The sequence below is a fragment of the Amphiura filiformis genome, chromosome 12 (genome assembly GCF_039555335.1).
Source record: "Amphiura filiformis chromosome 12, Afil_fr2py, whole genome shotgun sequence".
Classification (NCBI taxonomy): domain Eukaryota; kingdom Metazoa; phylum Echinodermata; class Ophiuroidea; order Amphilepidida; family Amphiuridae; genus Amphiura; species Amphiura filiformis.
The window spans coordinates 65,368,275-65,384,646 of NC_092639.1; the positions used below are offsets into that span (position 1 = coordinate 65,368,275).

Consider the following 16,372-nt stretch of genomic DNA (forward strand, 5'->3'; position numbering starts at 1 on the left):
CGCTTTGCACGTGCATGTTCAACACATAGGAAATTGCTTTGAAATGGCTACCCCATTATACGTAGTTGTCTAGTAATAGTTAAATAATATTTATCGGAATGGAAAGTTTAGGATTGACAACCTGGTACTAGCATCATTGTTAACAACACTACTGTTTATATTTGTAAAAGCTTTCTGATGGTTTTTAATGTAATTTAGTGATATTTTGGATATTCACATGCGATTACAGAGTTTAAAATCTAAGGTAAGCATACTAAACATGATAAGTACTAATATTATGTTCCATTATTTGTAAGTGCCTCCGTGGTCTAGTGGTGAGTGTATAGGGTTTGTAATCTCCAGGTCCGAGTTCAATTCCCAATGAAGGTAAGTGGTCATAAATGTGTTGTCATCATGATTACCAGGTAAGAGGATTTTCTTCAAGTAATATATCAGTTTCAAAACGCAAAACTATGAGAATAAATCCCACCAGACAAGATAAACATCCACATTTGTCTCTTTTTTTTTTTCCCAATTTTTTACCAGTAACATGGTTTGCAGCACGCTAGTCAAGCAAGCTAGTCAACCCGGGGGGGTCACTCCCATTGTGGCTTGTACACCATCCGCGATAATCAACTTTTGAAAAGCACCCTAAACAAGGATTTAACCCTTGGCTAAAACGACACCCTAAACAGGGATTTCATTCCTAACATCAAATTTCATACCCTAAATTTCATTTCCGCTTATTTAGAAATTGCAATTTTGCTACCCTTTTTTCCAATTTTTCATGTCTTTGACACCCTAAACGCGATACGCGCGTATCGCCCCTACCCACGAAAAACAACCCTTTTTACGCGTTTTCATTATCGCGGATGGTGTAGAGGCCACAATGGGAGTGACCCCCCCCCGGGCTAGTCAAGCAGCTGCCTGACTAGCTTAGAACTGCTTGACTAACGTTAGGTTAGTCAAGATGGACACCATCTGGACTAACTTAAAGTTAGTCATAAACTAGTCGAAAGCGACTAACCTAACGTTAGTCAAGCAGGCGTGACTAACGGCCAAGCTAGTCAAGCAAGTTAGTCGAGCCGGCTCGACTAACTTCAAGTTGGTCAAGCACGTTAGTCAAGCAGGCTTGACTAGCCTTACGTTAGTCAAGATGGGCACCATCTGGACTAACTTTACGTTAGTCAAGCTGACCAATAAAGTTTTCAGTTATTCCAGTTGAAATCCACACTAGATTTTGAAGATATGTTCCATAGGGGGTGTGTTTTTCAAATGTAATTGGTCAGGGTTAATCATTTTGAAACTCATACTCCCCTGTGTTAATGGCTTTACATTTATCTTCCACAACTGAAGCGAGTTGAAGCAATTGAAGCTACCCAATTGTCTATTCTATGTATAACACATGGCAGCTGCTGGTTTTGCCAGAACAGTGACAAACTTGTATACATGTTTGTTTCAGGCGGCGGATGACATGATCGAGCCGGCAACTTGTGAAACCGCCCGGCCGTATGGCATTTTCCAATATAGTCGGTTAGTTTTGTGGGGTTCATTATCGAACCCCAACGGTTTTAGCTTGTATTTATATTATGTATCAACATAGGCCTATTTGTTTGTGACATTTCAAGCGTTTTAAAATGTCAAAATAATCCCATTCAATTACACGGTTGACGATGCATATTCTTTCACAGGCTCGCCATCTTCAAGACGCAGTATATGGCCGAGAAATTTGAGTTGATGAATCTTGACTCTGGCAACCAGTGGAGTGGTATTGGTCAGGTTGTAGATGGTTTCATTTGGAATCCGATCCACACGCTTGATGTTTAACATGACTCTGTAAGCAAGATGTTGCAAATGCATTGATCTTGTTTTCCATGTCCTTGGTAATTACCCATGACTCGCACCCGTACAGAAAAACAGCAACACACGTTGTCTGAAACAGCTTGATTTTTGTTTCGATTGGCAAGGACGGGCTTCTCCCAAGGCGTTCCAGTGTCCAGAAAGCTGCCCAAGCTAGTGCTTTTCTTCTTTTTAGGTCTCCAACACTAGAGCCCTTGGAACCCAAATACTTGAAGACTGTGACATGGTTGATGGTACTACCATAGACTTCAAGTGCTGGTTGGGCATTACAGTTTGCAGTTATATATTCTGTCTTAGGTGCGCTGATGACAAGGCCTAGATCTGCTGCTGCAGTTGCAGTCCTAGTAAGCTGTGACTGGGCCCGTATGAGTATTGGATGAAAGTATGCCAATTGTTTTCCCTTCTCATCACAAATGATAAGTTAGCGATGAGAGGATGTTGTGATTTTAATAAAATTGATAGACATTTCATTAAATACAGTACTACACTGGTGTTGTTTCATTATGAGTTCAATACTGTAACTTGTGCTGGGTTGATCGACATCTTATAATATCCTTAAGATGAACAACTGATTTACCTCTGAAGGAACATAAGAAAGAACACATGATCTCAAAATTATGATGAGAATTTTGTACTTTGTCTGTTTCCAACACATAATTTTTGGCAGATTTCTCATAGTGAAATTGCTCAGTGTAAAATGTATTTGATTTCATTGTCAATTATGACAATCTTAGATTTTCCTGTTAATTTAGGGATCTGTTGACTGTTCATCCTAAATAGTCTCAGGTTCTGGGTTCTTGTGTTCTGGGTAAAAATCTTCCAGATTATCATGAATTATGGATTTCGGGATCAATTTAGGATTATGATTACATATAATCCAAGTGCACTGCCTAGAAGAAAAATTCTAACACACTCATGTACACAACACCTTTAAGCTGTTTGCAAGTAAAGAAAAAATAATACATCTTATGGGTACATTTGGGACTGATATGAAATAGTACTTGATCCAACTGGTGCAATATTGCTTGTAGCTAGTAGGCATTGCCTTACCACTTGACAAGCTAATAATGTCTCATATCCAAGACACAGAGGAAATTAATCAAATTACATGGAAAACTCCTAAATCATGTTTGTACTACAGAGGCATATTTGCAATGGGATCAAATATAATGTGTCTTAGTCAGGCAGACCCAATTCTTGGACCATTTTATTAACTCAACGGTTTTTATATGTTATATTTCCACTCGGAAGTTTCTACAAAATAATCAACCTACTTTTCTTTTCTTTTTTTCTTTTTTTCAGGTTTAGTCTCTCTGTTACATTATCAATCAGTCAATTCTTTATTCATTGAGATGAAACATTATACAAATACAAATATTATGAAATTGGATGAAAAAACAAACAAACCTGGATTAATCAATATGCAATGAAATGAATATGAAATAGTTCATTTAATTCAATTTGCAAATGTTATATCTCTATCTTTTATAAACTAGTTGAGCTTTTTAAAATGATTAAAGTATCATACTCCATTGAACTGCACTAGTTTCTGTTTAGATCACGGAGGTCTAACATATTTATAGCTTTAAGGCTTGTATGAAAATAGATCAAGCATTCAATCAAATTCATGTTTTATCTTTTTACCTCCATCAGTATCGTGATTTGCAAATAATATCATGACTGATTGGCAAAATCTTGGATAAGTTTAACTCAAATCTAAGATTAATTTAGTAGTATTTCATTATTTATGCTTCCATTTCAGTTTTTAAATTTATACTCCTCTTAATGTACCTCATACCTCCTAATCCTAGTGTTTGGATTAAGCTGAGATTAGGTTTGTTACCTGGTACTGGTAAGTGGGTTAGAAGGTGTGAGGGGTTAGTTGTTGAACTATTCAATCTTATCTTGCTGGTTTCTAAGGTATCACATATTTTAGGTTTTCAAAATGATCAAAATTGTGCGACTTAAATAGTGATTTGATATGTTTGTTTATTACAGATCATGCAGGAGAAATCAAGTGTGAATTGCAGAAAATAATGAAGTCAAATAGGTAAGAGAATTTCTTTAATGTTACAAGGAAAAGCATCACTTTTGGACATGTTCCTGAGAAAAATTTAAAGATTGTTTCCTTGTGTAAATGCAATGTGCATCATAAATGTTAAATTTTGTGCAGGCCTTCCAGTTGACATATGCCCCAAGAACCGCAAAGATATAGCACAAACTGAAAGTACATACAACCCAGCTTTTTAATGCGGATCTTAAAAATACGAAAGAAAAAAATCCTAAAACTTTTCAAAAACTAAAAACAAGAAAGTTTGTGGTGAACGATTTAATTGTGGGACACCCCTGCAGGCACTACCATAATTGTCCCTATATATACTTTCATTTCAGCAGATTATATGATGATATGTCTTTTATATGCACATGTTTTGTTACTTTTAGTGCAGGGAAAGATGAAGTAATTAGTTCTGAATCAGTGAGGAAATACATGGAGTCTGCACCTCATCAAAACTCAGGTTAGTATATTTTGGGAGCAATTTCCGAATAAGGTGCAACTCTTCTAGTCTTATTACAAGACTGCCTGCCCTAACCCCTAACCCTAAACTCCGTAAGCGAGGACTGGACTCAAGTCTAGCAAGTTGCACCTTTTTCGGTAATTGTACCATATTTGGGCTTTTTTCTATTGAAGATGGCACAAAGATATAGTACTTTAATAATGCTACATTTTAAGTTTTAAAACGATGCTTTCTTCTAGTCCAAAGGTTAACACTGCTATCTACTGAAGATAGCACAAACTAAACCAAACTAAAATCTTATAATCTAAGCTACATTTAAAGTTAAGCAAATTTTGTTTATCTGGAGATTGTCCAAATATGTTCATTGTCAATATCCAATGACTTTGCTATCTACTGAAGATAGCACAAAGCTAAATATATTTATGCTACATTTTAAGTTATACAAATGCTTTCCTATGGAGATAGTCCAAATATTTCATGATCAGTATGCGTTGACACGGCTATCTAATGAAGATAGCACTTACTATATATAATCTAAGGAACATGTAAAAATGTAGTCCAAAGGTATCATCAATATCCATTGACAATGCTAAATGTTGAAGATAGCACAAAGCTATATAATGATATATGCTATACTTTAAGTTTAACAATCACTTTCATCTGGAGCAGGGTTTCCCAAACTATTTTTTTCCATGACCCAATTTCATAGAAAAATATGGTGCAACCCACAACCTAATATAAATGCTGTTACTTAAAACCTTATCAGCAGCATACCAGGCAAAATTTCCAGGGGGGGGGACACAATTTCTAAGTCATCCCACTTACTAGCTCCCAGAATTAATTGACAGGGACAAATGTGTGCAAAAATGAGCAATTTTAATGCTAAAATGGTTCAAATAAGAGTTTCAACACTGTACCCTGCACTTTTTTTTCTTTCTGACAAGTCCTCTGACCCCTCTTGGAAAAGGCCACAACTCCAAAAGGGTCAAGGCCCAGTTTGGGAACCACTGGTTTAAAGGAATCATAATAATAGCTGTTGACAATACTATCTACTGAAGATAGCACAAAGCTATTTGAAAACTAAGCTATAGTTATGGTTAAAAATGCTTCCTGTATATATTCCAAAGGTATCATGATTAACATTGTTTTCTTTAGTAAAAAACTCTTTATCTACTGAAGATAGCACAAAGTTACCTTTAATTACAGATCCATGCTTCAACTTTTGAAGACAATAAACCTAAAAGTAACATCTACTGAGGAATAGTGAGGATATCATAAGGTGAACATTGTCACTGAATGGAATAAGTCTGGTTTGTGCCTTATTTTTATGCAACGTTATCATTATTTTCAGAAACTAAATCCAGTAAACCACCTGCTGTCATAAAGCCAACCCCAGGGACTCGCTCAAAGACACCTGCAATGTCTCATGGTACCATCCCATCAGATGGGGCACCTGCATCCATACACCATGCTACAGCCTGTGTGCAGGTTGGATCGAATAAATATAATATAGCTTCTACTGCTGGTGCTCATGAAGATACCCAACACCATTCACAAGATCAGGTTATGCTCCATGATGTTCCCAAGGTAAGGTGGCCATGTCCATTGATTGGGCAACAGGTCTAAAATAGGTTACATTCAGCATAACAAGCTGAATAAACTGGGGAAATGTATTGAAATGTATGGTTTTGCACAAAAACAAAATGATAATTTGGGTGATTTCTTGAACCAACATGTCCTTATCCCAAACAATAATAGGTAGGTCAGTTTATGACAATACAACTTGTCCTGATGAAAGGTCTTTAGCAGTGTCTGATCCAAGGGAATAGTAGAGAGCACCATTCTCTGTCATATAAAAGCAGCTTATTTCATCTAACAAACAAAACACTATATCCAACATATGAAATTGGTATTCTTTTGCATTAAAATCACACAAAGACATTGTTTAAATCATATTGGTATTAATCTGTTAATAGCACACAATGTACACATCACTTTCAAAGTTGAATATATCACTTTCCAAGTAGCAGATCAAGCATCATGTAAAGTATTTATTCGAAGGTATTTTTAATCACAACTACCTCAATGATTCTTCAACAGGCAACAACAGCTAGTAATCCTTTACCCAGACACATAGATCAGAGTCACCAGGATAACTCATTGAGGCCATCATCATTCACTGATAATGCTCTGGAGTTTCTTCACTTTGCTGAAACAGTGGCAGCTGAATGTGCACAGCAGCAACGTATGCAACAAAGAGAAACTGTTTTAAACTCTTCTTGTATGCAACCACTGAGCCAAATACCAAGGCAGATGAGAAATGAATCTTATACTACTGACTATAATACATCATCACATAACATTGAGGATATATATAGGACTTCACATAGTAGTAGATTTGGTAGTGTTCGAGCCGAGAATCTATCATCACTTGGCAGTGACAGGTGTAAGGTGGAATGGCAACCAGATATGTATCCTGATGCTTCGATGTCATTGAGGCAGAGGAGTGATGAAGATGTTCACACTAGACATCCCATGTATGAGGTAATCTAATTTGTTCCAAAAAGCAAAGTATTTGAAGTCAAACCACATTTTATTATATATAGATTTATATTCAACCAGTGCAGCCAAGAAAATGTAATTTTCCAAAAAGGCTGTAGAAGGAAGTGTACTATAGCCAAAATAATAAATTCTCGATCATGAGAGGATGTACCTTCTGCGTCAGCGTACTTTTCATAGAATAACACGATCGCACGACCTGCATGACCGAAACTTGACCTTGCTACGACCGTGTGATTGGTCAATTCTCAAAAGCTGTATTTGCGCCGTAAGCGCCGGTCTTTGCGTAGTATGCTCGACGCAAATAACTGTGCGTACCCAAGTTGGCTCTCATGATCAAGAATTTAATATTTTGGCTATAGTGTAGTCAGTCATATTGTGCTACCTGCCCAATTGGCTGATTTCTTTGCTGCAATTAACCCTCTCCATACAGGTGTTGACTGCAGACAACATATTAAAAAAAATCTATTTCTGAACTGTACATTTTCATGACCATATTTTGGAATCAGCATAAATATTGCATTAAAGTGAGGACAGAATAGCCTAGCATTAGTTCAGTGGTTCTTGAGATAGCTCTTGATATGTAGAGAAAATATCACAAAACTTGGGACATTTTATGTTGAAGCCTATTGTTGGCATGCAAAGCATTAATTAATAAAGTGCCCAATGATTCTTTTGACTGCAAATTTGCAAATTGGCCCACTTGAGAGCTTCCCACTGCTGCATTGATGAGATGCCATGGTTGCCAAACCCGCGATTTGGTAGCCCAATTGGGCGACTTTTGAAAATTTTTCCCGCGACTTTTGACAATTTCCTGTCCCATAGAAACCAATGGTTAAGAAAAAATTTGGGCGACTTTTCAACATTGGCTCCCGCGACTTCAGATAGTTTCCTGCCCCATAGAAACTAATGGTAAAGAGAAAAATTGGGCAACTTTTCAATTTTTTGACCCGCGATTCGGGCTGAAATCTTTTGGCAACCCTGTGAGATGCTGGCTGAGTCTTTGGTCTGTAGCAACCCTGTAGATAAATGCATATATTACAAACTCTGCTTATATGTAACTAGGCCTAATCTCTGCAAAAGAAAAACATTTAAATGTCTAGATATCGTGAATAATTTCCCTTGTAATCAATGCAAAATTTATATTTCTGACTGCATTTTAAAAAGAGAGATGTAACATTTTGGTTTGGTAAAGATTAACAGTCTGATACAATAAGCCTAGACTTACAGGACTAGACTAATATACTTATAGTTAATGCTCTGCATGCTAGCCATGCAATTCAACGGAAAAAGATCAAGTTTTGAAATATTTTCTCAAAATATCAAGAGCTATCTTAAGAACTACTGAACCAATACTAGGCTTGTTTGTACTCATTTTAATGCATATTTCATGCTGATTCCAAATAATATGGTCATGAACATTTATATTTCTGAAATTTTGGAATTAAAAAAAAATTTCAAACATGTCGTCTGCAGTCGACACCCGCTTGAAGAGAGTTAAGTATAGACTTATAATACTTCTTGTCGTTCTATATTCTAGCCTACTTCTGTAATCCAGTGAACTGATTATGTTAAACTTTGTCTGATGTTGTTGTTCAAATCTGTCATGACATTATTCATAATCTGTTTTTACAGGAAGTTGAACATTTTGTTTAGTTTTTAATTAAAATTTAACTGTTTCACCAAAAGTTTGGTAGTGATATAAGTCATGATTTTGCTGGTCATCATCAGCAGTGGCGAAAGCATTAAAAATTAGGGGGACATTTCGTTTCATTTCATTTTATTCGCCAGAAAAACATTATAAAATACATATATTGCACATTTATAAGCACTACATCAAAAACAATAAAATATTTAAAAACGAATATATAAGCCCCTTGAATAAGTTCATCAGGACTGTAAGATAACATACCAATGGTAAACTGCTTCACGAGTTCAACAATTCACTCCCTCTCCAGACGCCCCACCCCCGATCGGAAGACCCCTTCAACAACACGATGAACCAGCAACACCCCCACTCCCACCTCCAGAGCACACAGCTCCCCGCAGCAGTCAGCCACACACATGATTTAGTGGTCATGTCAGTTCATAAACAAGTCCGCCATCACAGATCACGTGTCACATCAAAACCAAAGCATCGATTGGAAGAGAGCTGGGCTAACGCCAACAAAGGTGATGAAGGAACACACTCACCAAATCATGCATATGACCAACCACCGCAAAGTCCCCACACTCCGGAACGAGAGTAGGAGTGCCGCCAGCCCCGCGAGCAAACTACCAGACCCGCAAAACAAAAATTCACCAGTAGTATTACATGTATATAAGCACTACACATGTGTACATCCACATCAAAACAAACAAACAATGCACCCGTCGGCCGCCACACACGCTCCATTCCACACAAATACCAGACTCGTCCCAAGCCGAAGCCACCCCAAGCCATACCAAAGTCACCTGATCTAGGAATACAGAAATGCATTTCCAAACCATGCGACCGGGGACGACCCGAAGCGACCTCCACCCGAGACCCGGGCCCGAGACAAGCCCGGCACCCACCCCCAGCTATCATGCGAAACAAGACACATGCAGCAACCGACAAGCGCACCGCCCCGATATGGATGTACACATGGGAAATGAGCAACATGGCCTGCTGGGCAGATAGCACCAACCCCCAGGAGGGTGGGTCGGAGCAACAAATTAACAAAACAGGATGGAAAACAAGAGAAACCTGGCAGGGAAAGCCAAACAGTGACAAGAAGTCAACTTTCAAAGTGGCAAACCGTATGGCTCTCTGCAAACACAAAACAACAAAACAGGCTGAGACCCCCCCTCCCCCCCCCCCAGGATGAAGAGCAAAAACTCCCACCAGGCCAGGCAGCTCATATGAACATCTAAAAATTTAAATAAAATATTATGTAAAATTATAAAAAGAATAAAAATACAAAAGTACAGAAAGGAAATTACAGTTATTGCACCCAAAAAGGTAAAAAAGATATCAGGATTAGTTCTGGACCTGCCAGCTGATTTCATTTAAATATTTTTTTGTACCTTGTAAAAAACTAGGAAGACTCATCAAGAGTTGGTTCTTGACATGTGAGGGTAAATTGTCAAAATAAACAGGAAATCTATTAAAAACTGTGAATTTAAAACTGTTAGTTCTGGTATATGAATGATGAAACTTAAGAGTATCTGCATGACGCAAATTAATCTTGATATATTTGAAGGGATCAACATCGACATGCATATTTTGTGCACAAACAATTGTCAATTTCAGGCTATTTTAACCTAAAATGAAAGGGAATTTAGAAATTTGATGGGCCAGTGTGCTTGAAGCACACAAAATTTTGATATTTTGTCCCCAAATACATTATTGATCTTTTAGGATTAAAGCTGTATTCAGTAAGTTTATCGAATTGTTGAATAAATCATGTACTTTAATTTTCCAGCATTTGGTAACATTTTCACAATTTATATTTTGTTATATATTACAGGGTTCATCAACAGATATACTGGATCACATAGAGAACATGGAGGTTGCTGGTCCGTCTCCCTCCTTACCTGACCTGTATAATGAACATAGCTACACAAGATCTAGTGTTGTCAGGCATAACCAAAGACATCGCACTACTCGCCATTACCATCCCCACATGCTTTCTCAATTCGAGAAGTGCGAATCAGAGAGTGAATCATCACCGATGTGGCGACCAACATTTTGTGTGTCACTGTCACCCATACGGAAACCACAACTAGAATCGCCTAGTCCGCCAGAACTCTATCCCCAGAAGATGTTTTGAAATGTACATATCCCTGTGCCAGTGAGGAATATAGAAAAACTGGCAATATCATTCGAAAAGTATCACAACTCAATATCATCGGATGTCTTTCTCTTTTACAATCAATTGTTGTATTAGCCATGATTTTAAATGTAACTAAAATTTATATTTCTTACAAATCAGACCTCAGTTTTATTGCAAGTCAAAATGTTTTTTATCTTTTTTTAAATATTCATGCAAATCATCTGATCCCAAGTTTTAAGCTGTCAACCCAAATGAAATGAGACTGCTGCCACTGATTGGGAACCAGGGGTCATCAAATTTTTTAATTGACCAACTTGGCCATTTACTCGTTGCTATCAGCATATCAACTTGCCCTGGAAGTTTAATGAGTAAGTTTATTTAGAAGGCTTAAATTTAGAAGGCTTAAATTTGAAACTGCTTGTCAACCATATTTACAACTCCTAATTACTGATGAAAGAGCAATTTCATTTGCTTTGCATAAATGCCAATTTTGACCCTGTTTAACTGTCCCAAACGAACCCAGATTTTGTGTTTTGGGATAATATTTATTTTTTTAAATTTTGCTAAAACATGTAAAATCAGCTATTTTTAGCCAAAATTTGATGACTTGCACTGAAAATATTTTGAAAAGAAAAGGAAAACGCAGAACATTTTCAAAATATGTTTGCAAAAAATCAATTTCATTGCCAGATTTGTCAAGCTTTCTGTGATATTTTAGCCTGACCGACCGACATACTTCCCTTAGTTGAAAAGCCTGTCCACCAGTAAAACAGGTTTTTTTTATTTGTTTTTGTTTTTTCAACACCCCAAACTTCATGGTAATAGTAAACAAAATGAGTTTTTAAATCCTGAAAGTGTTTGAGTCCTTTCCCCTCTGGCGTCGCCAAGTTGCTCTCTTGCTGAGGGCCATAAAAGACCTGCATAATTTCTATATAAATATTTTCATAGGACCTACTTATTACTATCATATTTGTATTTGCAGCCCATGGGCTATTATAGCAGGGGTTACCAACCTTTGGACCCTGGTCTGGTTGCGGCCATTGGCAATGTCCAAAGTGGTCCACCCTCGGAATCAAATTCAAGACTACTGCTATACAGAACCAAATCAGCAGGTTGTTGTTTCATAAACATTTAATGAAACAGCACTCTATTTTTTTTCAATTAAAAAGACAGGGTAAAAATAAGAGCAACACATCATATTATATGCCAGAATATAGAACCATCTCCTGGGTATGAACTACCATCTCCTGTGTATGAACTGTAAAAAAATCAAATAAAACTTATTTGCATTGATTAACCTCTTTTTTGGTAACCTAGAGATAAATATGCAAATGTGCCATTATGGCCCACAGTACTGAAAAGTACAGCAAAGCATCACCTCAGTTCCATTTTTAGTTGTTGAAAAATAATTAAAAATATTGAATTAATTATAAATTTAGCCAGCGGTTAAAGAAATGTAAAAATAAAAAAAAAATCCAATCAATTTTGTCAGTGAAATTTCAAACACTAACATTTGGCTATTCCATGTAAAATCTACACTCCCCCTGTGGAAGATTTTGGAAATATCTTGCACAAGGGGGGGAGTATGAATTTCAAATGGAATGAGCAAATTAAACAGCTCCATTTGAATTTCATACACCCTCTGAGAAAAATTCAACATGAATCTTTCATAGAGGGAGGGTGAGTTTCAAATGGAGCTGCTAATGTGTTCATTCCATTTGAAATTCATACTCCCTATGTGGAAGATATTTCCAAGATCTTTCACAGGGGGATTGTGAATAGAATAGCTCATTGTCACAAATTGTGAACCATTCTGCCGAGGGAGAGAGATCACAGACTCTTACCTGTAGAATGAACCCTAGAAACAATTCATTTTGATGTTTCCTTGAGAATCTCTTTAGGAATATTATATGTGCAGTCTCTTTAACCCAGTCCTATAGCTTTGCTTTCCACGGAGCAGGGAGGGTATTTTTCATGGAACAGCCAGCTTCAAGCATTTTACCCCGTGGCATACATTTGGGAATAACATAATACATGTATGCTGGGTAGGTGAACATAGAAGCATAGTTTTTTGATAATCAACAAGGGGTATACTGAACAGCTCAAATTTTTCTTCCTTGTTACAATTTTAATATAATTTCATCAAAATTCTATGATCAATATGATATCAGGTGAAATGTTTGATTTAAAGATGCTGCAATGGGTGTAGCTTTCTTGGTATGGTTATCAAGATGAAAACAGCTGCATCTTCAAGGTTTTTTTAAGATAAAAACATGATATCATTCCCATTGTGCAGATTGTGTAGCCCAATTCTCTACTTAATATGATATGGATATATGTACGAGGGTCATTCAAAAAGTTGTACCTCCATTGTCACATCTCTGTTAATATCTTACGTAAGAAATTGAAATTACCCGTGATTATATTCTTGAATCTTGGCTACAAAATAAAAGTTATTTGATGAAAATGTGATTTTTAGTTGTTAAGATATGTTGGGTAAAGTAAATACAGTACTGATATGTTGGAAATGGTCTAACAAGAAAGGCTAATTTTGATTAAAAAGGTTGCCCACATCTATGTGGAAATCATTACAGATTTATTTCTTAAAATAATTAAATTGCTTAATTTTTGTTCAAATAATTTAATCAATATCTAATGCTTGCAGATAGTGCAGTTTTAATGGGTATGGTGTATTTTGCAAACCTGATACATGTTCAGAATAGCCTTCAGATTGACCCTTTTCCGGGTTGTTAGTTTCGATTGGGTGAGCACTTGTTGGTTCAAGTCATATTAATTGGTTCATAAGTTAAAAACAAGATGCATCCATTGCTTAATATAAGCACGTATTTACGAATTGCCCTTCTAGTCGAAATATGGCAAATTTCACCAACATATGTGTTTCTGTTGAACCCTTTGATGTTTTCATATTTTGTTTTGAAGTCTCAAGTTATGTCAGGGAGCTCAAATAGGAGCAAAATATTTATCCTAAGTAAGCAGTTGGACAACTACATCTTAAAAACATTTTTATGAAAACTATCCAAAGCTACAATATGATGCTTACTGGCCTCAGTTTTTAACCATTTCCGACATACCAAATCTGTATTAGCTTTAACCAACGTATCTAAACAAGCAAAAATTACATTTTCATTTAATAACTTTTATTTTGTAGCCAAGATTTATGAGTAATAAATAATCATGGGTAGTTTCAATATCTTGATTCGTAAGATAATAGAGATGTGATGATGGAGGTAGAACTTTTTTAATGACCCTCTAGAATGCAGAATTTAATTTCTTGTCAACTTGTGTGCAAAGTTTACATCTTATCAGCACAGTTCATATCTTAGTTTTATCTGTGGGAAGAGACCTCATAGTTAATATCCCAGTATTACAAGCCATTATTGTCTCATTAATCTCATTTTAACGTCTTAACAATATATCAACACATTTTAAGTATAATAATTTCATCTTAATTTGTAAATTGAAATTTGTATATAATTATCTACAACTAAGTGTTATGTTTCCATAATTGGTATTTCTATAATTTATGTATTTATTATTTACATAATTATTGTAATGAATGTTCATAAAGTATTGCTGGAGAAAAAAATAGCTCTTGTATAATTTTATGTGAAATATATTTGCCATAGAATTAATATAATAATTTATCACCATTTTTATTTATAGATTTATTATTTACAAATTCATAAAATATTGCTAGAGAAAGAAAATGGCTCCTGCATATTTTCATCCATATTAATGTGGAAGAAATTGAATATATTAAGTTTATTACCATTATTTATGTAAAGTTTACAATTGCAATAAATGTTCTTAAAATAATTGCTAACGAATCCATGGTTCCTGGATTATTTCATGTATAATTGTGAAATTATTTGTCACAAAATCAATAGTCACAAAATTAATATATTTCAAATTAACTTCATCGTCATCATTTTAATCAGAATTTGATACAGAAGGCTTTTGAGCGTTGTTTAATATGCCAGATAAATCTATTTTTGAAATCTTCTTCAGAAATGTGTTTAACAAAGATTATTGGAGCCGGATAAGGTATATACCACTGCAGGGGTAGTTGTAGCATATTTGACACACTTTTAGGCATTTCTGTATTTATAATGTTACAACTTGTAATGATAAATATAATATTTGCAAGTATCCTGGTTGCCTGGGGTACAGGTATTATTACACTTGTTGATGTGTGCAATATTTTGGCATGCAACTAACTACCATAGCAAATTTGCAATTAAGTTGGCTGCTGAAGCTATGAATGATATTTCTACCACATTCCCTTTTGTTTTTAATGTTTGTCTACATTTGGCAATATTTTATCTAAATCATTTTTATTGGATTGAGTTTGAAGCAGACAAGCTTGTAAAAAAAAGAAATTTAAATTATATAGGCTTACAGACAACCACATTGTCAAAAACAGTAGGTTAAATACATCTTCTAACCCCGGTTCTGGCACTCTGTATATCCACGGGTACTCGTGCTCTTCGAAAATTTCGCGAAATTAGGTGTATTTTCAGATAAAGAAACACGATTCACAAAACATGTAAAGGGATAATGTCCTATTACATGTATTACAGATAAATATGCCATTGAATTCATTTTAGAAGCAAACCAAAAGTGTGTCTTATTTCACTATTTTTTTTAATCGAAAATTTGCCTCATATAATAAACACCTCGTTGTGCAATGCCCCTGGAGCATAGAGAGAATACAGTACTTCCAATACATATTCCCAAAACATAAGACTTCACAATTCAACCACCTCTAGATAATCCACCCACTTACTGCTCAAGCTTTCAAACTCCTACACTCCCATCACATCTTTTTATAAATGTATATATCAAATCAGCCCACTTCGATTGACTATTTGAATAACATGCCAAAAATATTACACTCAATCAACAAAGGTAATAGTGTATTATACCTATCCTAGAAGCCTCTCAAAAAAGTTGGTCACATGGTCACATTTGTTGTAAAATTTGGGCAATCAAAGCGAACTGTAAAATTCTTCATGAGTGTCTGCCCCCTTTTCAAAAACCTGGATCCAACCCCACCTGGAGCTAAGGGATTTGATTACCCAAGGTATGTACATAATCCTCATCCACCCCCACCTGGAGCTAAGGGCAGGGAATAGGAATGAGATTTCTCCTCCGATAGGAGGAATTTCTCAACTTTTCACCTCTGTACAAAATTATAGGATATCATTTTTTTTTTTTTTTTGGTAGAACTCCTGTCTCATGCCTGCATGCACGTTTGATTACCCAGGGTATGCACATAATCCTCATCTTTGAAGTTTTGAGCAATAAAACTTTTCACTAGTTTGTTGAAGTTTTTAGTTTCTGAAATTACTTACCCTTTGATAACTATTGCCTACTTCGCTCACAGCAAACATCTTCATGCAGTTTTAATGATCCTATAATCGCTCAATTTATTGATGTTTATTCCAAAACATCTATTGCCTGAATTAGAGCAGACATTACAGAATAATTGCCTCGATTTGATTTGCTTCTTTTTAACTCACACTGACAACTTAACTTAGTTATAGGTATGAAACACATAAGTCCTCAAGGCTATGTTTGTAATAAACATATTTATTGCAATTTACATGATTTAGATTTACAAATGTCTTTATACAGTAT

At 35.8% G+C, this 16,372-nt stretch overlaps 1 protein-coding gene across 1 annotated transcript in view; it reads left to right on the forward strand.

The window, feature by feature from the left end:
* LOC140167026 (uncharacterized) overlaps positions 1 to 11,197 on the forward strand; it is a 64,631-nt gene extending 53,434 nt beyond the window's left edge. The window contains exons 11-15 of the mRNA XM_072190506.1: positions 3,838 to 3,889; positions 4,282 to 4,355; positions 5,707 to 5,942; positions 6,456 to 6,899; positions 10,406 to 11,197. Of these exons, the coding sequence (XP_072046607.1) occupies positions 3,838 to 3,889; positions 4,282 to 4,355; positions 5,707 to 5,942; positions 6,456 to 6,899; positions 10,406 to 10,708 (1,109 nt within the window). The 3' untranslated portion in view covers positions 10,709 to 11,197. The remainder of the gene's footprint in view (positions 1 to 3,837; positions 3,890 to 4,281; positions 4,356 to 5,706; positions 5,943 to 6,455; positions 6,900 to 10,405) is intronic.
* Positions 11,198 to 16,372: the final 5,175 nt, after the last annotated feature.